The sequence below is a fragment of the Balaenoptera borealis genome, assembly GCF_965194805.1.
Source record: "Balaenoptera borealis genome assembly, chromosome: 14".
Classification (NCBI taxonomy): Eukaryota; Metazoa; Chordata; class Mammalia; order Artiodactyla; family Balaenopteridae; genus Balaenoptera; species Balaenoptera borealis.
The window spans coordinates 24,774,977-24,797,530 of record NC_138875.1 but is presented as its reverse complement, the minus strand read 5'-3'; the positions used below and the strand labels follow the sequence as shown (position 1 = coordinate 24,797,530).

Below are 22,554 nucleotides of genomic sequence, written 5' to 3'. Positions count from 1 at the left end.
CCTTGGGCAAGACTCTGGGCTCAGCTCCACCTGGAGAATGTCTCACCTGGGTCCTTGCACAGGCGGCAGGTACTCTCACAGATGCTAGAAGAAAATACAAAGAAATAAGATTGATTTTTTTTTTTATGTCCCCCTGAAACTAGTTTCCTTTCTCGTCATACTTCATACAACGTACATAGATAGATAATATGTTTGTTCATGAGTGTGTAGATACACACATACTTGGAGGCTGGCTCCAAGTACATGTATCACCCCGAGTTTAGTGTAGGAGCCTTCACCAGGGGCCTATGTTCACCTTTAAGCCTTCTCCAAAACTTCATTTGACGGCCCCATAACCAGAAACATGGAGAAGTTGATGTCCTTTGGGATTTACCAAAGGACAGGCAACTGTAGCTTGTGGTGGGCCATGAGCAAGACCCCTGGCAGAGGCCTCAAAGCTTGTGTTGTGTTGGTCACAGGCAAATTCCCAGGGCAGCAGCAGCCCTCAGACTTGAACTGCACAAACTCTAGATCCATATCTCCAGGCCTGAGTGCATCCACCTGACACCTCCCCCTGGCCCACCCACGGATCCCTCAAACTCTGAGTGTCCTAATATGACCCATCTCCTGCCCCCCAAACCTGCCCCTCCCCCCAGGGATAGTACCACCATCTTCCTGGCTGTAGTGGCTAAAGACTCCAGGCCATCCCTGACCAGCCCTCACCCCGTCAGTCCCCAGGGTCTGTGGGTAGCAGCTCGCGTAGAGTTCTTGGCTCTGGCTACCACTTTTCTCCCTCTCCATTGTCTAGGGCAAGGTCACCTTTCACTTGAATTACCCCACCAGCCTTCTAACCGGGCTTGGCCCCCTCTCTCTCTGTGGACTGCAGGCTCACAGGACTCTCAGGGGTCACTACCTGGAATGTTCTTCCCTCCTTCCCGCTCCTGATCCCACGCTTTCCCTAGCTCCACCTTAAAGTGTCAGTTTAAAGCTCTCTCCCTCAGGAAGCCTTTTCCGAGCTTCCTCTCCCCGCACAGATGAAAATGGTCCTTCCTGCCACCCACCACCGCAGCACCCTTAGTTCTGTGCAAAACGAGCCCACTTACTACTGAGAGCTGCCCCTGATAGAGCCTCGCTTACTGTGTGCCAGATACTGCTCTATATATGTCTCATAGATTATCTCATGTAATGCTCCCCCCACTTTCCAGATGAGGAAACTGAGACACAGAGAAGTTACCTGTGCAACATAATTAGCAGGTGATCGAGTCGGGATTAGAACCCAGGCAGTCTCACTTTACAGCCCCGGCTCCCATCACTGATCTGCTTGTGTAAATTCTGTCTTTTCTACTAAACTAATAGGTCTGTGAGGGCAGGATTCATGCCTCCTTATTGAATGAATGAATGAATGAATGAAAAATTCTTCTATTCTTTCAGACTCTTGGGAGGAGGGTGCAGGACCAGCCATGCCCCAGGCCTGCATGTCATTGGTGGGGCTGCATCCACGGAACACAGAGGCTCTTCTGAGTGGCTTTGCCCCAGCCAGCACATACTTTCCTTCAAATCCAATCCACAGGTTTTCTGAGAGGGCCAGCTGGGCACAAGGTCCTGCATGAGGAAAAACTAGTCTAGGTAAACTTTAGGCTATCGACCTAGAACTGGGTAGAGCCAAATAACTGCTCCCGGGCTGTGAGTAATGAGGCTTCTCCCTACAGGGGATCAGGAGAGGAGGTCAGGGAAGGCTTCTTGGAGTGGGGGGGGGGGGGTCTTGCGGTCCATCTTGCAGGATCCAGTTAATGGAGCCAAGGTGAGAGAAGGCAGGCCTGGCTGAGTCAATGAGGAGCAAAATCCGGAGGCAGATAAGGACAAGGCATGTTCATAGATGGATTTGGCTGGACGGGAGGCCTGTGAAGGGGAGAGAGGGGGATGGAGGGCCCCTGGGGCGGAAGTGGGCCAGCGAGCGCCTGAGTGCCAGGCTAAGCACTTTATCCCCTGCGGCCCAGTCAGTTGGACCTGGTAAGGATGCACTGGTGATACAGAATATTGACGCACATGCTAATTCACCCAAAGAGATTGTCTCAATTTAGAAAGAGTCACCCCATTATGAAAATGTATACTCTGCTAAGGGTAAGGCTCTAAAGCCAAACAAACTTCCAGGTGCCCATTAAACACTCTTATCTCCAACCTTAGACTTGGCAGCGAGTACCTCTGCTGTCCCCAGGCAGCCCAGGCCCTTTTCTCAGCCCAGGCCTGTTTGCCCCTCCGTTTGGATGGCTGCTGCTCTGAGTACAGATGCTAATTATGCCTTGAGCACAGCCCTATTTTTTCTCTGCTTAATCGTCCCAGGCCCAGCTGTCCCTGCCCAGTTGGTCCTTGGTAACCTCCTTGTACCCAAACCCACCACAGAATCAGCTAAGCTCCTTCACCCAAGGGGCAGACCTCCCGGCCAGCTTCTGCCATGTGGCTTCAAACTCCACCCACCTCCCCCACCCCGGGAAGACTGGCACCTCTGCCTGGGGACCAGGCTGCTGCAGGCGTTTATTCTTCATACGGCTAAAGAGGACATGATCTAAGCAAAGGCTTCTTCAACATTCCGCGCTTGGGGGCAGAGGAAGAGGCCGGTGTGCCCCTCCCCCAGCTCCTCAAGGCCCCTTGCTGGTTACTTGCGCCCTCCCCACTCCCACCCCCTGCAGAGTCTGGAATTGGTAGGAGGGACCCCTGGTTAGCTTGGCATACCAAGAAGAACCTTCTGAGAAGCTTCTTCCCAGGCTCAAGACAAGGTGGATTGGCACAGCCCTTCAGATGACCGTGTGCCCATCAGCGAGCAAGGCCGGGCTCCGGGGCTGCAGCGGCCTAGGGCTCTGTGCACAGGGAGGCCTTTCCTCGGAAGCCAGTGGGTCACCCTCTGTGGCAGTGCCCCTCTCCTGGTCCCCTCTGAGACTGCAGAGAAGTCAGCCCTCTGTCCATACCTACTTTCCCATCACTTCTTCTTTCTGATTAAATTTCTTTGCCTTCATGAAAGGAAACATCTTGCACCCCCAGGATGCATCCTGTCTTCCCAAGGGGCCCACCGTGCTCTGATGTGTCTAAACCCGGGAGAGGGCGGACGGAAAGGCGATGGGTGTGAAGGGGAGGCCTCGCTCAGGGACTCGGGTGGCTAGACAGCAGCTCGGCCACCCGGGAAAGCTCACCCAGGGGAGGAAGGACTGTTTCGCAAGCGAGGCTGGGCAGGCGCTCTGAGCTGGCCCATCGGCCCTGGCACGCGGCTGGGCCTGTTAGGAAATCCAGGAGCCGCTCTGTCTGCTTTCCAGCAGGCGCCACTTCTCTTTCCACTGCTTTGCTCAATTCACGGCCCGGCTCCAGGGCCAGGCTGGCGGGTGGGCGGGCAGGCTGGGCACCCTCTGCCGCAGGCCTGGTGCCCGGAAGTGCCCACTCCTGCCTCGGCCCGTGTTAAGGGTCCCCGGGTCTGGGCTGCAGAACTGCGCTGATCAGGCCGGCCGGCTATCGTGGCCATCTCGGGTGGGAGGGCAGGGTGACTCTTGGGGAAGGATTCCAGACTGTTTCCTTCTCTGTTGAGCTCCAACGCCCTTATCTCCTTTCCTGCCAGGCGGGACTCCTCACTAGTCACACAAAAGAAAACCCCACCCAAGACACACAACCCCGCACAGGCTTGAAGGAGGAGGGCTTGCGTCTGGTTCCGTTCAGGCTACCCGTTTATCATTCAAGGGAGCAGTAAGTGTACGTTGAGCTCATATCATATATTTGGTCCAGAAGGGGTGGAGGGGCAGGTTGAAGAGACGAGGCCATCCAAAAAATGGAGCCACTTTGGAGGCTGTCTGAAAGCTCTTGGCCCTGTCAATCAATTGAGATGTTTCTTGCAGGAAAAACAACCCAGGGGAAGGGGGGCAGGCAAAGGACAATTACACAGTTCAGGGGCAATTGGGATAGAGATGGGGGGTCGTTATGGGACTAAGTAGAACAAGGGGTGGGAGACGTGAGTAAGAATAAGCACGCACTGCGCAGCCCCTCGCTCTAGCGTCTTGCAGGCGTGAGTATTACTCCCCATTCACAGAATACGGGGATACAGGAATAATAACTGGAATATGGGAATATAGAAAGCTGAAGCCCCAGGATGTCAGCTGATTCTGCAGTTTACAAGGCTTGTCGCTGTGAGAACTGAAAGTACAGCCCAGGCCATGCAGCTCCTAACTCTGTCCCAGGCTTGCTGTTGAGCCTCAGAAGGGCAGTCTACCCACAGCACATTCAGATTTGCTGTGGGGCTGCGCTTCCTGGAGGCAGGGGGCTGGCCTAGTTGACCCCTCAAGTCCTCATTCCAAGCTAGCGGCTGCGGCAGCTTCTACAGGCAAGTTGCTATGGGAACTATAACTTTGAATTTCCTGGCTCTGGGGCTGTGAAAATCACAACCTGAACCTTCCGTTGATGTGGGTTTCTCGATTAATTTCCTGTTTGATTGTTTACTTTAGAGAGCGGAAAATGCCTTTGCAGGCAGCTAGTTCCCTCCACCAAGAGGCTTATCACACCCTCCCCGCAAAGCCAGCAAGGTCAAGTCCAGGCCTCAGGTGGGCGGAGGTTGGGGGGCGGCAGAGAGCCAAGGGAAGGGGCCAGGGGCCAGGGGAGGCCCCACTAAGAGCAGATGGCAGCCCGGGCCGCCCTCCCCTTCCCTGCCCTCTCCTTGTGCCGCCCGGGGGTCCCAGCCTGGTGGGCGCCCGGAGAGACTTGTGAGTTCAGAGACTGGCCCCATGAGGGGTGTCTGCCCGCTGTCCCAGGCCTCAGGCCTGGGCCCCAGCCAGCCCAAACCCCTCCCCTTGTCTCAGAGAGACATTTGATGCTGAGTCAGACGCAAAATGCAGTCATTCCTTCCAAGGGGCGTCCAGAGGGTGCTGTCAAGGGGGTGACGGTCCCAGGTGCCACCCCGTGCCTCCAGGCCCGGCACTCCTGGCCAGGCTCCCCCAGAGGAAGCTTGGAGAACAACTGCTTTCCCATCTGCCTCTCCTTCAACTGCTCTCCCCAGGGCCCCCACCAGCAGCCTGTTAACATAATTCCATCCTGTTCCGGCTCCCATCCTTGGAGAGCGGTTCTCACTGGCAAGCCCAGGTGAGGCCAGGTGAGGCCCTGCGGCAGGTATACTGATCTGCAGTGATAACCGCCTCTCGCTGGGAGCAGGGCCGCTTTGCCGCCTTCGGAGCCCTTCTCCTCACTCCACCTGCTGAACCCCTCAGAGATGGGCAGGAGCACTTAGGCACCAGGAGGGGAGGTGGAACAGGCCAGAGGTGTACTAACTGGTCGGGTGGTGATGGGGGACGGGGGGCTCCCAGCCCCTCAGTGCCCCTTCCCTTGTCTAGGCGACTATTATAAGGTACCCTCCTAATCAGGGCACTTTTGAAAGCGAAAGGAATATTACTAATTATTTGGGATGAACACAAGAACCATCCCAGGCAAACTGGGGTGTGTGGTCACCCCACCTTTTGCTGACCTCTCGCCATTAGTCATATTTATGTGGGACTTACTCATGGGGCAGTGGTTATGTCCTTTGACTTTGGAGGCAGACTAGACCTGGGTTCCAAAGCCGGTTTTCCATTACCCGTGCACTCGTGGGGAGTTCATTTCACTCTCCATGCCTCAGTTTCTACCGTTACACAATGAGAATAATTACAATGGTATTTAACTCAGATAAACTGGTATAAGGATAAAATGGATTTTAAAACATGCACAAAGTTCAGAGCTTGGCATCTGGAGTCAGCACTCCAAAAAATGTAAGCCAGGTACTGACTCAGGACCTGGAAGGTGTGACTCAGCCCTCAGGAGACCCCTCCTGAAAGGTAAAACCTCAGGGCTACCTCGGGCATTTTATGTTCACCCTTTAAGAGAGATCCATGGACATCAGGGCAGTGAATACAGAAGAGAACAGACAAGGCTTCTAGAAGGAAAGGCAAGGGTATTAAAGGAGAAGCTGGAAGGTGTTGATAGCAGTCACGACCAACGTCCTTGATGTTTCAAACCCCGACGCAGGGTCCCGGGAACTCATGTCTGCAGGGACTACGTGAACAGAACTCGCCTCCTGTCCAGGCTACCGGCCAGGGCTTGGCCCCCAAGAGGAGGCTTGGAGCCATGGCCCTGTCCTCTGGCTCTGGTGTCTGCAGAAGGATTCAGTGTCTGCTCTGAGCCCCAGATTACGTTTCCACCCCCTGGGGCCAGCTGTGGGATGAAGCATTCCCCCATGTGACATTTACTGTGGCCACTTTGTACGGGCGGTTTGCAAGCTCTGCAGGAAGGAGGCTAATTATTCCCTCCAGGGCGCCTGGTCCACAGTTAGGGTGCCTGCCCGCCTGCCCGTCTTAGTTAGGAGGGCAGACAGCCAGACCACAGGGCACAAGCTTGGACTGAAGTCCAGTTCAGAACCATGAATTTCCTTGACATCTGACCATAGCTGCCACACCGGGGCTTCTTATTAGGCTAGTGGAAAAGTGACAGTTGGGGCAAATTCCCCTATACTGGGGATGTCTGAAATGCAGGCAGTCACAGAATGATGGTAATAAGTAATGAATGTAAAACAGCACTAATCTCCTAGTTGCCCAGACAGGCCGGGCAGCGTGAGCATTCCACGGGTACCTATCCACAGCCACACTAATGCTTCTTGTCCGTTTCAGGGAATGACAGCCTTTGTCTTATTTAAGGCTAATCCAGGCATCAGTCCTCTCCTCTCTCCCGCACGCTACGCGCTCATCTCTGCCCCTGCTCAAGTCTCTCCCGCTGTACCGACCATTCCCCTGGACCCTGGGCCAGTCTCTTTTTCCTAGCATCCTACCCTTCTTCTCTTCCATAGGCAAGTCCCCCGCCCCGCCCCCAAAAAAAGAGAGACGGAGGAGGAAAGGAGAGTGAGAGAGAAGAAAGAACAGAAACCCCCAAAGAAAAAGCAATGGTCAGCTCTTTCTCTCTCCACTTCCTGACCTCATTCTGTCTCTCCAGCTCCACATTACCCAGGCTTCCACCCACCCCTCCCTGCATGAAGTCATCATGGCAAATGTCGCCTGTGCTCTCCTAATCACCAAATCCAGGGGCCCTGGTCATTGTTCATCTCACTTGACCTCTCTGAGCTTTTGACACTGTTGACCTTGTCGACAAGAAGTGACCTTGACTTCTTAGCACTCCCTTGGCTTCCATGACGTCACGTTTTCCTGCTCTGCCTACTTGCCTGACCACCCTCTTCCTCCTTTGGGGGTTCCTCCTCCTCTGCCGCCCTTACGATGTTGCTGTTTCCGGGTTTGGAGCTCTTACCATCTTCTCTTATTCCACGTCATTCCCCAGGTCGTGTCACACCTGTGGCCTTGACTCACACCTGGGCACTGATAATCACAGATGGCCAGTCTCCCATCTTCCCTGGTGACCTGCAAGGATGGTGGACTCAGTATTTCTAACACTGAACTCATTCCTTTTTTCCAGAACCAACTCTTCCTGCCTTCCTAATATCGTTGGTGGCACCACAGTTTATTCCGCTGACAAGCCCCAAACCCGGGGCTTATCCGTCTTCTGCATCGTCCTTTTCCTCACTTTTACTTCTGCCTCCTAAGCTATCTCCTCCCATTGTCCCTGCCCTCACTCGAGCCGCCATAATTTTTCACTGGTCTCCTTGCCTCCAATTCTCCCACCACCCCACCAGCTCCAGTCTACTCTCCACACTGCAAACAGTATCATCCTACTCACCAGTTGAAATTCTTTTCAGTGGCTCTGCAGTCCTTTAGGATAAAATCCAAACCCAGTAGCATGGCATGTAGAGCCCTTTAGGATGTGGCCCTGGCCTTCTTTATCATCATATGCTCTCTCTCCCCCAGCACCGTATATTTTTAGCCTCTTGAAATACTTGTTATTCCCCAAGGCACTCCATTAGTTCACCTTTTTTTTTTTGTTTTTTTTTTGCTTTTGTGCATATGCCACGTGCTGCCACTTATGGCACGTGCCTGGCGTGTTCTTCACCACCACCATTCCGTCCCATGCTCCAACCCCATATACCTAACGCAATCTCTCTGTTTCTTCCTACTAGACTCTAAGTTACAAGTTTTATTCTCCTTGTTATCCAGGTACTTACACAGTGTTTAGTACATAGTAGGTGTTCCATAAATGTTGTCGAAGGACAGCTGGCTCGCTGAATGGATGGCTGGATGGTGAGTGGGTGAGAGGGTAGATGGGTAGATAGGAAGATGGATGAAAGGATGAGTGGGTGGATGGAAGGTTGGACACATGATGTGTGGGTGGATAAAAGAATAGATGGCTAAATGGATGGATGGATGCATGCGTGCATAGATGGATAGATGGTGGCCAGTGCAGAAAAAGAATAGGTAAAATCAATTCAGTTTTGTGAAGGCCCGGATTGATTATCATCGCCAATCAACAAAATTAAGAATTATGAGCTCCAACCAGCGAAGTAAGAATTAGCTAATGTGGGAGAAATTAAAATAATTCCCCAAGAAAGAGGATGCTGACCCAGGGCTTCTAAGCACTTTCTAGTTCTTCCCAGACTTACTGTCTGTCTGGCTTGTGTAAGTCACGGAACTACTGAGCCTCGGTTTCTCTGTCTATTAAGCAGAGATAATAATGCCTGTGTCCTTTCCCTGTCTCCACAAGAGTGTCACGGGGATAAATGTGATGGTACATTACAAAGTGGGTCGAGATCTTCAGGAAAGATACATGTTTATGAAGATATACATTTAATAACAATAATAACACCTTGCATTTGAATCAAGCTTTGCATTTTTCAGAACTCTTTCACATGCATTATCTCCACTGACTCTCGAAACAATTCTAGGCAAGTATTATCCCCATTCTCAAGTGAGGAAACTGAAGTGCAGAGTGACTAAGTGGCATGCCCGGAGTTACTCTTAGGGAATAGAAGCCAAACCTTCTGCACGTTTTTGATGACAGCCTCTTGTGGCTAGATTATCTACTTCCCTGCCTCCCTGAAGAGACCCAGATGTAATTGACCCTCTTCTTGAAGATTCAAGGTCGTTATCAGGAGCTGTCCTCTAGACTCAGCTGTAGGTGCCGGTCCAGGTCCACCAGAGGCACAGGGTGGAGATGCCCTGACTCGAACCTGAGGGCCCTCCCGAGATGCAGGTGGCCCTGTGCAGCTCCTCGCCCCGGCCACCATGCTAGACCATGTGCCACGCATCGGGGCCGTCTCCTCTGGCTCTGCCTCATTCTTCTCCCTCTCCCCATCTCTCCACCGTCAAGGCTTGTGCCCATCACTGTGGCTTCCTCAGCCCCTGGAGACCTGCACCTCCCACTCTTACTTCTTCTTTTTCTCTCTCCTCTTCCCATGACTTCTTCCATGCTTGCAGGGTATATTGCCACTGCCCTTCTGTAGGCCCAGCCAGCCAATCAGAGCTCTGGGTTTGTTCCCCAGCCAATCACATGCACTCTGAAATCTCCTCACTTTTGCTCCTTTGTTGCTGCACCCAGCCTACCCTTGACTACCTGCAAAAGAGGGGCTCCTGCAGGTGGGGACTTGCTGAGCTTTTACTGTGGCTGCATTAGGCTGTTTGGGTTTGTTCTACCAGGGTTGGAACCAAGCTCTTGGTGAGCTGAGGTGGTTGGGGGAGCTGGGGGGGCGGGCTAGAAGAAACTGTGATCTCCAGCGCTCGCTCCCCTCCCGCACAGGAAGACAGCCCCAGGGTCCCTCCATCAGCACCCTCTTTCCCTCCCCACAGGGTGGCATCTCAAGCAACAAGCCTGGCTAAACTGTGGGCACACCTTGGGCGGCATGGCCCTGCCCTGGCTTCCTTCCCCCCTCCCGGGGGACTCCGAGGTGCTCCCACCAGGCTGTCTTTCTCCCTTTGCTGTCCAGCCGCCCACAACCTGACTCCAAGCACCTTGGCCTCTCCCCGAGGGAGGATATGAAGGGTGTGCCCACAACAAGTCTCCGGCAGAGACAATAGGACAGGAATGCATTAGCTTCCGAACAAACACTGTGTGGGCTCGCACAATTGCCTTGGATTCTCGTCCAAGAAACACATTTCGCTGTTCCAGGGTGCCTGCCCCGGCCCGCCCACACTCCTTTCTGTGCCAGAGACTTTGATGAGTGGACTGCTCCTCCCCCCCACCCCGGGGGCCTTCAGCCCCGAGGTCAGCAGCCCTGTCTCCTCCATCCGCACAGCTTTTCTTCCAAAGAGCGACAGCAGAGAAGAGGGACAGTCCTGGCCAGGCAGAGACTGGCCTGCCCACCAAAGAGTACCTGCTCCCTGCCACTGCTTTTAAACCATTTTTAAATCGTGGTTTAAAAAAAAGCAAGCATAAGATTGACCATTTTAGCCATTTTAAAGTGCACGCTTCAGTGGCATTAAGCACATTCACATTGCTGTGTAACAATCACCACCATCCGTCTCCAGAACTTTTTCATCTTGCAAAACTAAAACTCTGTCCCCATTAAACACTAACTCCCTAGTCCCTCTTCCTCAGCCCCTGACAACCACCATTCTACTTTCTGTCTCTATGAATTTGTTCCAGGTCCCTCATATAAGTGGAATCCTACAATACTTGTCCTTTTGTGACTGGCTTATTTCACTCAGCATAAGGTCTTCAAGGTCCGTTCATGTCGCAGCATGGGATAGGATTTCCTTCCTTTTTAAGGCTGAATAACATTCTGTTATATGGATGGACCACATTTAGTTTATCCATTCATCCATCAGTGGACACTTGGGTTACTCCCACCCCTTGCCTGTTGTGAATCATGCTGTTGTGAACACGGGTGGGCAAGAACCTGTTCAAGTTGCCACTACTTTCTGAGAGTTGCTTGGAGTTAAATGAAGCGTTGTCTCCAGAATACCCCAAATAGAACACGCATAAACAACAGAGTGGGCCCCCTCAGTGTACCAGCAGGGATTCACTTATCTAGAAACTGGCTGTCTTTTAGGAAAGCAAGCCATGAAGAAATGGAACACAAAACAGGTAAGTTTTGGCCAAGACAGAAAAGAGTGGAAAGGTCTTGCCCTTGGACACTGCCCACAAAGAGCAAGTCAAGGACGGATTCCTGAGAAGCCGTTGATCACCCAGAGGCACCGGAGCCTCTCAGAGTGACACTGACAGGGGTCCTGGGGAGGGAGCCCCCTAGCGTGTGTCAAGTGCTCCCCCGGGGTAAGGCCAGCCGGCCTCTCGTTCCACCACACAGAGCAGCAAGGTGGGACTTCCCAGCTGTGATGATGGGGGGCTGAGGGGACGTCCTCTCTGCAGCCCTTCAGCTCTAAGGCTCCAAGAGTCCACCCTCTAAAGCTGGCAACGGACAGGCCGAGATAGCGTTTGGGGGAGATTAGGACGTGGTCTGCAGCACCCACTCCCCTCCCGAACGCTGCATCCCAGCAACTGCAAAGGAAAAGTACAGTGAAAGTCTCCCAGTCCTCCCCCACTTCCTTGAGAAAACCCAGCAGGCCGTTTGCGAGAGGGCCTATCACTCGATGTGATTCTTGGCTTAACACAGACTTTCCCAAACAACCAGTGAAAGATAAGGTTGGAGGAGAGGCTCTGGGGTGAGAGCCTGCCCGCAGCCCTGCTTGAGGGTCCCCACCCTGAGTCTGTCCCCCCAGAGCCCAGAGCCCCCCAGGGAGGGAGCAGGCCTGCGGGGGTTTGGGTGTGCAGAAGGGAGGAGGTAGTCCAGTCACTAAGATGCGGGGAAGGAAAGAAGAACAGGAAGCCCTGGACCGGCTCTGCAGTTCTGAACCATCACCAGGGAGCAGACGGAGGGCAGGCGGGCCTCGGGCCGTAGAAGGAAAGAGGAGACACCTGCTCGTGCGGGCACAGTGCTGGCAGGAGCACGAGGCCCCGCGAGGCTGTCCACGCTGTGCGGGCAGAAGTCGGAGGGCCACTTGGAGGGAGAAACAGTCACATTTCAGAGCATCTAGTACTTGTCCGGCCCCGGCTGTTCATAGTATTTCCCATCATGTTACCGCCCATGTCCCGAAGCCCCAGGACCCCTAAGAAGCTGGTCTCAGAACGGAACATGATCCCAGGTTCATCTCAGTTTCCCATGACAGGCATTACTAGCACCTACTATGTGTCAGCCAACATGCTAGGTGCATCCAGAGCAGGACCCCTTTCTTCCTTCCCATAAGCTCCCAGTTCTGCCTGCTCCCCTCGCCCCCAAATGGCTGCCACCACCCACTCTGTCTCTGGGAGTTCCCTTCCCACCAGATACCCCACTTTCCCCCTTTCTTGTGATTTCTACCAGCAATTTTTATTTTAAGGTTTCTCTTCCTGCTAAGCACTATGGGAAACCTATGCAGGAACAAAGTTACCATCAGAAAGAAGTCCCAGAAAACCTCACAGAGTTCCCTTAATATTTGTCCTCATGTTCCGTGCAGAGTCAGTGGGGCTACACCCACCTTCCCCCCGAGACAGTTAGGGCCCTCCAAGTCCTGGAACCAGCCCCTCACAGAGCAGGCTGGGTTGGATGCTGGATCAACCCGTGGTCCAGTACCCATGACTCGGTACACCTGCTACAAGGTGAGTCACCTCCCCCCAGCTTTTTCCAGAACCTGCTTCCAGGGTTTTCTAGATGAGAGAGGTCCTTCCTAGTGTGACCCCCAAAATTCCCCCAGACACTGACTCAGTGAAAGCTTCCCTTGGCTCCCCTTGAGGGTCTGCAGCCCTGCGGGGCAAGAAAACTCCAGAAGCACACACCGGCATGGGGAGGAGGGTAGACAGCTGTGTGCTGCAGAGTATTCCTCTGTGCAAATGTATCCTCATAATTTAACCAGTCCCCTTGTTGGTAGCCATTCAAGCTATTTGCAAAAGTGCAGCAAAAACCTTATATCCATGTCATGGTGCATATGTGGGCAGCGGGGGACACGTGTGGAATAAACTCCTGGAAGTAGTATCGCTGCTCAGAGGGTTTGTACACTTGTAGTGTTGATAGTTATCACCAAATTGCCATTTAGAGAGTCATATACCAACTTCTGTTTCCACAAACACTGTATGTTTGCAGACACATTGACTATAATTTTGTGCCGTGTCTGCTCTGACAGGAGAAGTCTGTGGGGTGGAGCTATCCAAGTCCCGCTCACTGTTGCCTTTTCAAGCGCGTGCACTGGGGTGAGTTGCCCTGGGGCTGCGGCTCAAGGCTAGTCCCTCCTCACTTTCAGACCCTCCCAGCTGGGTGGGTTTTCTCCCTGTTACTCAAGGCATATTTGTTAACAAATACTTCCAAGTGCTTACTATGTGCCAGGCACTGTGCCAGGTGCCGGGGAGAGAATGGACCAAACAGGCCTTGCCCTCCTGGAGCTTGCCTTCCCCTGGGGGAGACAGCAGACAAACAAACAGATCGTATGTCAGGGGTGAGAGATGCTGAGGAGAGAGGTAAGCCAGGAGGTGAACGGCGGGATCACTTACACGCAGGCCGGTCAGGGAATCCCTGGTGGATGAGGTGATGTCGGGGAAGAGCCCTGAGTAAACTGAGGAAGGAAGGTCTGCAGACAGGTGGTGGCTGAGAATTCCTGGGTGACAAGAGCACAAAGGCCCAGAGTCACAAGTGTGTCAGTGGGCAGAGCATGCCCACCAATGGCCGTCAACGCCTGTCACTGCATGGCCGACACTGTTACCTTCCCCGGGTTGTCCCTTGCTCTCCACCAACTCATCTTTTGAGCAGCCTGAGACCTACCTCTGTTTCGGTGTGTCTACCGTGGGACCAGTTAATGCCCAGCCCTGCAGAGATACGAAGAGGAAGGAGGTCTGGTCCCCGAGAGCATCTCTGGTCAGAGCAGCCCACACTGATCTGGCCCCTGGACTCATTTGACATTTAATACATGCATCTTCAGCCCCCCTGATGTGACCGCTTGTGGCTTCTGCTGGGGGAGACCCTGGGCTGGGTGGATGGCTGCAATAAGACAGGAGAAGGGGGAAGTTAAGGACGGTGTGTGGAATTTGGATTTCGAGTCTGCAGTGAGAACAGTCCCCGGGTTGTGTGTGATTTCACCCTCCTTGAACGCGTCATGCCCAGATCAGAAACCTTGACTCTAGTTCTCGGTTAGTGGACAAGGAAGCTGACCCTAAAAATGCCTTCCTCTTGTGCTCTCTCCTTACCCTCCGCCCTTCCTTTAAAACAAAAAACAAAAACAATGCATAAATCATATCGACCCACATTTATCGAATCCCTGCTGTTGCCAGGAGCTGTGCTAGGTGTTAAAGGGCAGCAGAGATGAACGTCACACTGCCCTGCCTTCAGGAAGCCACAGTTCACACTGGAAGATGTCTTGCCACCTGTGTGGAATGCTGAGTGGTGGGAAAGCCAGGGGGTGCTCGGGAGTGAGAAGCAGGAGCAGGCGCCATGGGCTGGAGTGACCCAGAAGTCTCCAAGGAAAGCTGGAAAGTTACCTGGGAAAAAATGGAGAAAAAGGCAGAAAATAACAAATATTGGTGGTGCTGTGGAAAAATCAGAACCCTAGACACTGCTGGAGGGAATGAAAAATGGCACAGCCACTGTAGAAAACAGGTTATCGGGTCCTCAAACAGCTAAACGTGGAGTTACCACATGATCCAGCAATTCCACTCCTCGGTGCGTACCCAAGAGAGATGAAAACCCATGTCCACACAAAAACTCGTACACAAGTGTTCATAGCTGCCTTGTTCACGAGAGCCAAAAAGTGGAGACAGCCCAAATGTCTATCAACTGATGAGTGGATAAACAAAACGTGGTGCTTCCATACAGGGGAATATCTTCCAACCCCAAAAAGGAATGACGAACTGACACAGGCTGCAACATGGATGAACTTTAAAAACATTATAAGTGGAAGAAGCCGTTCACAAAAAAAAATCACGTATTATATGATTCCATTGTATAAAATGTCCAGAATAGGTAAATCTATAGAGATTAAGGACATTAGGGGTTGCCAGGGGGTGGGGGGGGGAAAGGGGACTGACCGCTAATGAGTACAGGTTTCTTTTGGGAGCCATGAAAATATTCTAGAGTTAGTAGTGATGGTCGCACAACCTTGTGAATCTAAAAGTCACTGAATTGTATGCTTAAAAATGGTGAACTTGATGTTACGTGAGTTATGTCTCAATTTAGAGAGAGAGGGAGAGAGATTGAAAGAATGAAATGCAGCACATAGAGGAGAGCCTGGACGGGGGGTGGCCTGCGCCGGTGCTGAGCCACGTGGCCGTGGCCTTGGTCAGGAAGCAATCCCGGCCTCTGGAACGGTCTGCATGGCTTTGCAGGCTCACAGTGCTGGGCCCGTGGAGAAGACTGCTGTGATTTCTGCAAGTCCTCCTACAGCCAGGGCCCAGGAGCACCTGAGACCATGGCTGAGCCCCTCTCGCTAATCAGGAAATCTACGCGAGTTTCATTTTTGCTGACCAGCTGCTCATAGCGGATGATCCCAGCATGCTTGCCGCTGCCTTCCAACCCACCTGCGGCCTTGCTCTGCCGTGGCCTCTGGTCAAGCCCTCTGACCTGGCCGGGACGCCCACGCTCCGTGACCACGGCGGTCCTCTAGCTGCTTAGATCCCGTCGGAGAAATCACTGCTTCCTGGGGCAGTGCTCCTGCTGCCCTCCGGCCTTGGTGGGCTGCCTCTCTGGCCCGCCCCTTGGAGATGCTTGTTCTGGGCTGCAGGGGGCTGAGAGCAGCGCACCACCCTAAGCGGAATTCTCTGCCACTCTCTTCCAGCTCTTGCAATCTCAGGATGTGAAGGAAGATGCTGTCCTGTGCTGCTCAATGGAGGTAAGCAGCGTGGCTTAGACACCTCCCACCTCAGACCCTGTGCGTCCCTCTCGCCTTAACAGTTATGGGGGCTCAAGGACCACTGGAGGCATCCACGGGTCCAGGGCAAGGGCGTGTTGAGCGGGGCTGGTGGCAGACGGCTTCCTGAGTGGATGTGGACTTCTGCTGGAGGAGAGGGAACTGCCGGTTCTCTGGCGGGAAGGATGGAGTGCTAGCATCGTCCACTCTCCCTCTGCCCCCAAGACCACCTCCTCCTCGACCAGGTGCGCCACACAAATGACTTAGGAGATTCTAGGTGATGCCCTGCCCCCACATGTCTCCTTTGGTGTGGGGTTTGGGAGGAGGTGCTGAGGCTTGAACCCCCAGGTCGGCACCATCCGCTTCCAAGCAGCCCCCATGGGAGGTCCCACTCCTGTTCCCAAGGTGTGGTCGCTGCTCTCCAGGATCTTCCTTCAGACACTTGGCTTTGGCCCAGTTACAGGGACAAAGCTGTGCCTTCAGAAAACAGTCCAAGGGGACTTCCCTGGCAGTCCAGTGGTTAGGACTCTGCGCTTCCTCTGCTGAGGGCACAGGTTCGATCCCTGGTCGAGGAACTAAGATCCTGCAAGCCGCACGGTGTGGCCAAAAAAAAAAAAAAAGAAAGAAAACAGACCAGGGACATTCAGAGTGGAGTGTGGTGAGGAGAGGCGCTTCCAGGGCCCACACCCAGGGCACACCGGGGCTCCAGCTGGGTACCCTGCACGGGGCTCCAGGCAGGCGAGATAGGAGAGGAGGAGAAAGCATGGTCCCTGCCTCCAGACAGCTTGTGGTCTGGCTAGAGATAGAGACCTCTGCCACATGCACAGAGTGGATGGGACGGTGTAGAGAATAAATATGTGTACAGAGCATGCATCCCTGAGGAGTTAGGGGAGAGGTCAGAGTGGGCCAGAAAGGTCAGGGAAGGTTTCGTGAAGAAGGCAGAGCCTTGAAAAAATGGGTGGGCTGAGGCTGGAGGTGGAGCAGAGACAGGGACTTAGATTATAGGGAGAGGAGCTGCGGGGGCTGCCGGCCGACGGTGCGCTGATCCAGAGGATCGGGGCTCCTTCTTCCTAAGGGGGCTTTTCGAGATGACCAGGGGCCTCTCTTGGGGGCAGGCCCTCTGGCTGGCCTTCTGGCCCAGTTCATATTTCTCTCCTCCCCTTCATGTCACAAGTGTGGGCAGGGGTCAGTTCTGGGGGTATGTAGGTGCGATTGGGGGCAGGAGAGAAGGAAAGAGAGAAACGGGAGACCTCATCCCTGCTCTCAGGTTCCACACGGACACATGCAGGTAATAATGACCAAGTTCGTTTCCAGAGAGACATCCCAGCAAGTGAAAATTGACACGGTGCCACCTGATCACTCTTGAAGGAAGCAGGTCACACAGCCATTGAGGTTGTGGGCGATAGTCAAAGAAGGCTTCCTGTAGGAGGGGAGGCAAGTGGATGAAGGGAGAAGCAGCGTGTTCCTGGTGAGGACTCTTTGCAGCCCTGGGCAGCAGGCAATATTCTGACCCCTCTTATTCCTCCGGAAGATTGGGTATTAAATGTTGGCTCTCACATTGGCTGTGTCCACCCTCCACACTCTCCATCCTCTTGCCCTGTGGCATAGAGGCCTGGGCCTGCACCTTCCTGGGATAATCCAGCTATTTCCCGTTCCTGCCCCCAGCATCCCTAACCAAGGTGGGTCAGGAGCCCTTTCAGGGCCCAGCTCACGTCCTAACCCCACTTCTCTGCCCGCAGCTGCAGAGCACAGGCCGACTGCTGGAGGAGCAGCTGCCCGAGATGATGGCGGAGCTCCTGGCCAGCGCCCGCGACAAGATGCTGTGCCCCTCGGAGTCGATGCTGACCCGGTCCCTGCTGCTGGAGGTCATCGAGCTCCACGCCAACAGCTGGAACCCTCTGACGCCCCCCATCACGCAGTACTACAACAGAACCATCCAGAAACTGACAGCCTGACAGCCAGGGGGCCTGGCGGGTGGCCCGAGGGCAGCTGGGGCCCTGGTGCACAGAGCCAGATGGACAGGCGGGAGGACAGGGGTGGCCCTGCCGGCAGAAAGAAATGGGGAGGAAGGCAAGTGGAGCCGGCAGCCAGTATGGAGCCAGACGGGGAAGGGACCAAAGCCCTAGGAGGAGCGCCCCCCTACCCGAGCCCCCCAGCCCGAGCATGCGGCGGCTCACACCAGTAAGGGAAGCATGTTTCTTCCTCACGGTGGCCCGGCCCTCCCCCTCCTCACTCCCACTCCTCCCCACCCCCTCCCATGCAACATGTCCCCGGCAGGGCTGTGTGCAAGGGGTTCATCTCTGCGACTCCTTAGAGGCCTTGGCAGCCCACAGGCGGGGTACAGCTTGGGTCAGAAAGGACCTCAGAAGGCTGAAAAAGTGGGTCGGGGACGGGCTTGCATTGTTCCCGCATGCTGTCAGCCGCAGTCGCCAACTGGCAGCAGGCGACGTGTAGCAGATGTCCGGGAGGACAAAGGCAGGCACGGTCCCCACCAGCCGCCCGTAATTGACGGCCTTTGTCCTTACGGCCGAGCTGGGGGACAGAGGCGGTCTCCTCTAACCTTCATGCTCCACCCTCCCCACTTCCAGCCTCCCCCCTTCAGCCCCCAAGCTGCAGGCCCAGGGGGCCGGGGGCGGGCCCGGGGCCTGGAGGGGAGATGGAGTTTTTCGTTCTACTTGCACTCTTTTGTTTCATTGTGTTTTATTTTTTCAAAAGTCAGCTGCTTTGAAGTCTCCTCTCTCAACGCAAAGGGCCCGCAATGTGATCACACAGTCAGCACCACGAGGACCCCCTGATTAGAGGGAGATCAAACCCGGCCCCCTCTGGAAGGATTCTAGCCACAGACAGCTTGCCAGTAGCCAATTAGGGTAATTGGAAACTTCTGCCCCGACAGGGGAACCCGCTGGAACCCCGTGCCCCTCAGCCCCCGGCTTCCAGTACCTCTGTTGTCTCTTTTTCTAGCTTCCTCCCTCAAAGGGCTGATACTGTCGCTGCTGGGAAAGCATTAAACCCGTCCTGCCCCGGGGCCTTATAGTGAACCGGGCTCAGAACCAGGCTGGCGAATTAAAACCAAAACGCCCGGTGATGCTTGCCCACTCCACACACAGGTCTTGTCCCAGGCTCTCACTGGAGGGAGAACTGGTGGGCCCCGCAGGGCTCCCCAGGGCCAGCTAAACGGGCTGTGTCCGTGCCCTAGCCGATAGCCCCGGTCTGTGCCCCGGGAGGGCTGTGGCACTGCAGCCCCAGGGCTGTCGGGAAAGGGTGAATTCATTGAGTCGTGGGGACCATCAGGGGACCCAGCAAGCCACCAGCTTTCCAGGCTGGGAACAAGGCTGGGGGTTCTTGGAGGGGCCAAGTCCTGGGAGCAGCTCCTTCTCTGATGGCTAGAAAGGAGGATGCGTGTTGGGCCCTGGGAGGCTGGCTTCGGGTTGTCACTGGTGTCCGCACAGCCCATCTCCTGGTCTGGAGCCCACGCATTGATGAGCCCCTGGAAAGCGACCTCAGAGCCCAGCATCTTCCTCACTTGCCCCTTGGTTGAGGCCAGTCCTTCTCTGGGTCACCTTGGAGGCCTGCTGGTTGCCTGGTCCGGTCAGGCTGGAGGAAATTCCCTTTGTTGAGTCTAGGAGAGCAGGCAGGTGGGGTGGGGAGCAGCTTCCTCCGTACTTCCTGGCTTTCCCCACCAGCTGCCACCTGCCTGCAGTCCCCAAAAAGAGCCTGTTGGGGACAAGGCATGGGGGCACGGTTTACCTGGAGTGGGTCGGTCACCTCTGCCAAGGAGCCCACGCTGCCCCTGGCCTCTGCCTTCTCCCTCCCGGCCCCTTCCTCTCAAGCTTCTCCTCACTGCCTTTCCTCCTCAGCCTACACCTCTGGCTCAGCCTGGGGCCCGGGGACCCCAGAGGCCCCACAGGAGGCCTTGAGAGAAGAGCCGGGCTGGTGTTAGGATGCTCAGAGAGGGCACCAGGGAAATCATGGTCCCGAGGAGTCGGCAGCCCAAGCCAGGCAAGCAGCCACGCCCTGGCAGCCCTCAGAGAGCCGCACCTGGGCTGAAATGGGCCCTGCTTCCCTCGAGTGGTGTGTGTGTGTGTGTGTGTGTGCGTGTGTGTGCATGTGTGTGCGTGCACGCGTGCGCGGGCATGCACGAGCACATCTACTGAGAATGAAGCAGGGCCCTGGAAGAAGAGAGAGGCCTGCGAGTGAGGTCGAAAGTCGAGGAGGCAGGGGAGGGGGTCTCCCACCCCTACCTTGGGCTCAGAGAGTGAGCTTTATGAAGGGGCCCCAGATACCACGGACTCAGGGGGCTGACGTCCCCTCGAAAGCCAAGCAAGTAGCATCTTGGGCACTGTGAGCCTAATGCCCTTCCTCCTAACAGCCTTCCTTGGTGGTCTTGCCTCACGGCCAACCCCTCCTTGACTGTTAGGACCAGGGTGGGAAGAAGCGAGGTATAAATATGTAAACATATATAAATATATTTTTAATTACGTGTCGTGTCACCGTGGCTCCAGACATATGGTTTGCCTAGTATATTCCACTGCTTGAAAGCGCTTCCTGGCCGATCCGAATAACAATTTAAGCTGTTTTTCTAAATGTGGGTTGCTGCTACTTTTTCAGACATGGAAGGAAAACATTAAAAAAAAAAATTTTTTTTTTAAGGAAATAACAGTAAAGCCTAAAATCTGAGACACTGAGGCAGCTTCCCATGGGAGACTACTCAGACAGGAAGTGGGGGGCAGAGGCGGGCGCCCCCAGACCTCTGCCCCCTCCCCAAGCCAGATCCCCCCTGCTGAGTGAGGGAGGCCATATCCAAGTTGACCTCTGAATGTATTTGATGGGAGGCTAAACTGGATATTGCGTTTCTAACGCTTGCGTGGCTTTCCCTCCTCGCCTGTGGCTTCCTTGGCACAGAGGAGGCAAAGTCCAGCCATCTGATGCGGGTCCTGTCTCGGTCTCTCCCCCGACAGTCAAGACGAGGTAGTCATTGTTTTCCTCTCAGGCAGCCGGCCTGCTCCTGCTCCCATGGCCTTGTGGCTTTGCCTAAGCTCTGGGACCGCAGCCCCAAGAAGGCCCCCAGCCTCCCCTGGACAAGGCGGGACCCCACCATCCTCCACAAGAGTGTGCACCCCCAAACCCACCTTCGTCTGCTCGTCCTTCCTTAACCAGTCTGTACACCTTTAAAGTTTGGGGATCGTCCTGTCCATCCATGTAAATGTAAATGTTGGCCGAGTCGGTATTTATTCTAATTTTTATTTTATTTTATTTTCCCTGAGGGATGGGGAGGGGGGTGTGGGAAACGTACCACTGATCACGCCCTGGGCAGCTGCAGGGGCGGGGGCCCAGACAGCCAGGCCGCCGCAAGAGCAGCCCCAAGGGGCTGCCCAGACGCCAAGCCCCAGTCTCTTATCTGGCATCAGAAGCCGGCCAGTGTTCCTCGTCCAACAGACTGTCCGGCCTGCCCGTGGAGGCCTGTCCCTCAGCTGCCGGCACTCTGTTGGGAAACCTCAGGCTGGGCCTTTGAGGATGCAGATCAGAGAAATGGCAACTTTCCTCTGCTCGGGACACTTGCACAGAAGGGCTGCCCGCTTCGCCCGAGCCAGCTGGGAGCCTGGTGACGGGTCCTACCTCCCCGGAGCAGGGGCCTGGGGCTTCCCGCCAAAGCTGCAGCAGAATCCTGCTCATGCGACCACCTTCCCTCCCTCGGTATGTCCTGCTTTCCAGCTGAACCCAAACTACAAGTGGGTTTAAAAAATAAACCACACCAAAAACAAAACTGCCCTGAATCTGTGTTCTTTGTGTGTTTGGCAAAGGAAATCTCTCCCAAAGGCTTTTGTGCCTCAACAGGTGCTGGCAGAGGCCTCAGAGGAGCCCCTACCCAGGTGATGATTCCCCACGGTTGGGCCACTGTGGGGAGGGGGCGCCTGGGGGCTGGGGAGGGTGGGGGAGGAGTGGTCCAGGATACCATGGGTGAAGGAGACGTATACCCCCTTCCTCCCAGGCTTGGGAACTGTGGCCTATCCAAGGTGGGAGGATTAAGCCAGTCCTGCACAAAATCACTTTTCCGCTAAAGACTTGGTTTGCTGCGTGCTTAACCACTCCACTCCCCAAACCTACCCCTCCCATGAAAAAGTCACTGTGACATCTGGCAATGACCCATTTTAAAAAGACTGAGACTTGAGCCTAGCCTAACAGCCTCTAAAAGTCAGCAGCAAGTGGCTGTCCTGTCCCCATGAGTCAAATCAGTCTTTCATCAAAGGGTCCCAAATCCCTTCCATGGCAAGACACTGGGGACACTGCCTCCTGGTAACAGGTCCGCCTTGGGGATTCTTGCTGGCTGGAACTTGCCAGGCTTTCATTTCCTCAGAGTGGCAACCAGAACATCGACACCCTTCGTACTTCCCTGGTCTGGCCAAGATGGTAGCCAGGCCAGCCCAGGAGCCTGGGGAGGGTCTGCGGAGACTGGTCCCTGCCCATTACTGAGTCACATGACAATGTGCAGTGCTAGCCAGAAGTACACAAGTTGGTAGAGGGAGATAACTTTTTTTTTTTTAATTTTTGGTCTCGTGCCATGAGGCATGCAGAATCTTAGTTCCCTGACCAGGAATCGAACCCGTGCCCCCTGCAGTGGAAGCGCGGAGTCTTAACCACTGGACCACCAGGGAAGTCCCAAGGGAGATAACTTTTTAATTAAACAATTGACCTTTGTCAGCCCGAAGTTTTTTACAAAAATACAAAGGGGTAGGAACAGAAAGTGAGGTCAAAATGAAAGGTGTTAGAAGGTGGGGGAGAGGGTAGGGAAGGAGAAATCTTACTGTACACTGTTCACCAAAAAGGAGAAGAGATTTTTCTGGGT

At 54.6% G+C, this 22,554-nt stretch overlaps 1 protein-coding gene across 11 annotated transcripts in view; it reads left to right on the top strand.

Annotated features, from left to right (window-relative positions):
• Positions 1 to 21,474, top strand: part of CTIF (cap binding complex dependent translation initiation factor) — a 302,947-nt gene extending 281,473 nt beyond the window's left edge. For 10 of the 11 annotated variants that reach the window (XM_082354569.1, XM_082354577.1, XM_082354567.1 and 7 more), the window contains 2 exons: positions 15,639 to 15,692; positions 17,450 to 21,474. In XM_082354569.1, coding sequence (XP_082210695.1) covers positions 15,639 to 15,692; positions 17,450 to 17,665 — 270 coding nt within the window. In that variant the 3' untranslated portion in view covers positions 17,666 to 21,474. The remainder of the gene's footprint in view (positions 1 to 15,638; positions 15,693 to 17,449) is intronic. The other variant, XM_082354572.1, reaches the window with a different exon arrangement.
• The last annotated feature ends 1,080 nt before the right edge of the window (positions 21,475 to 22,554 follow it).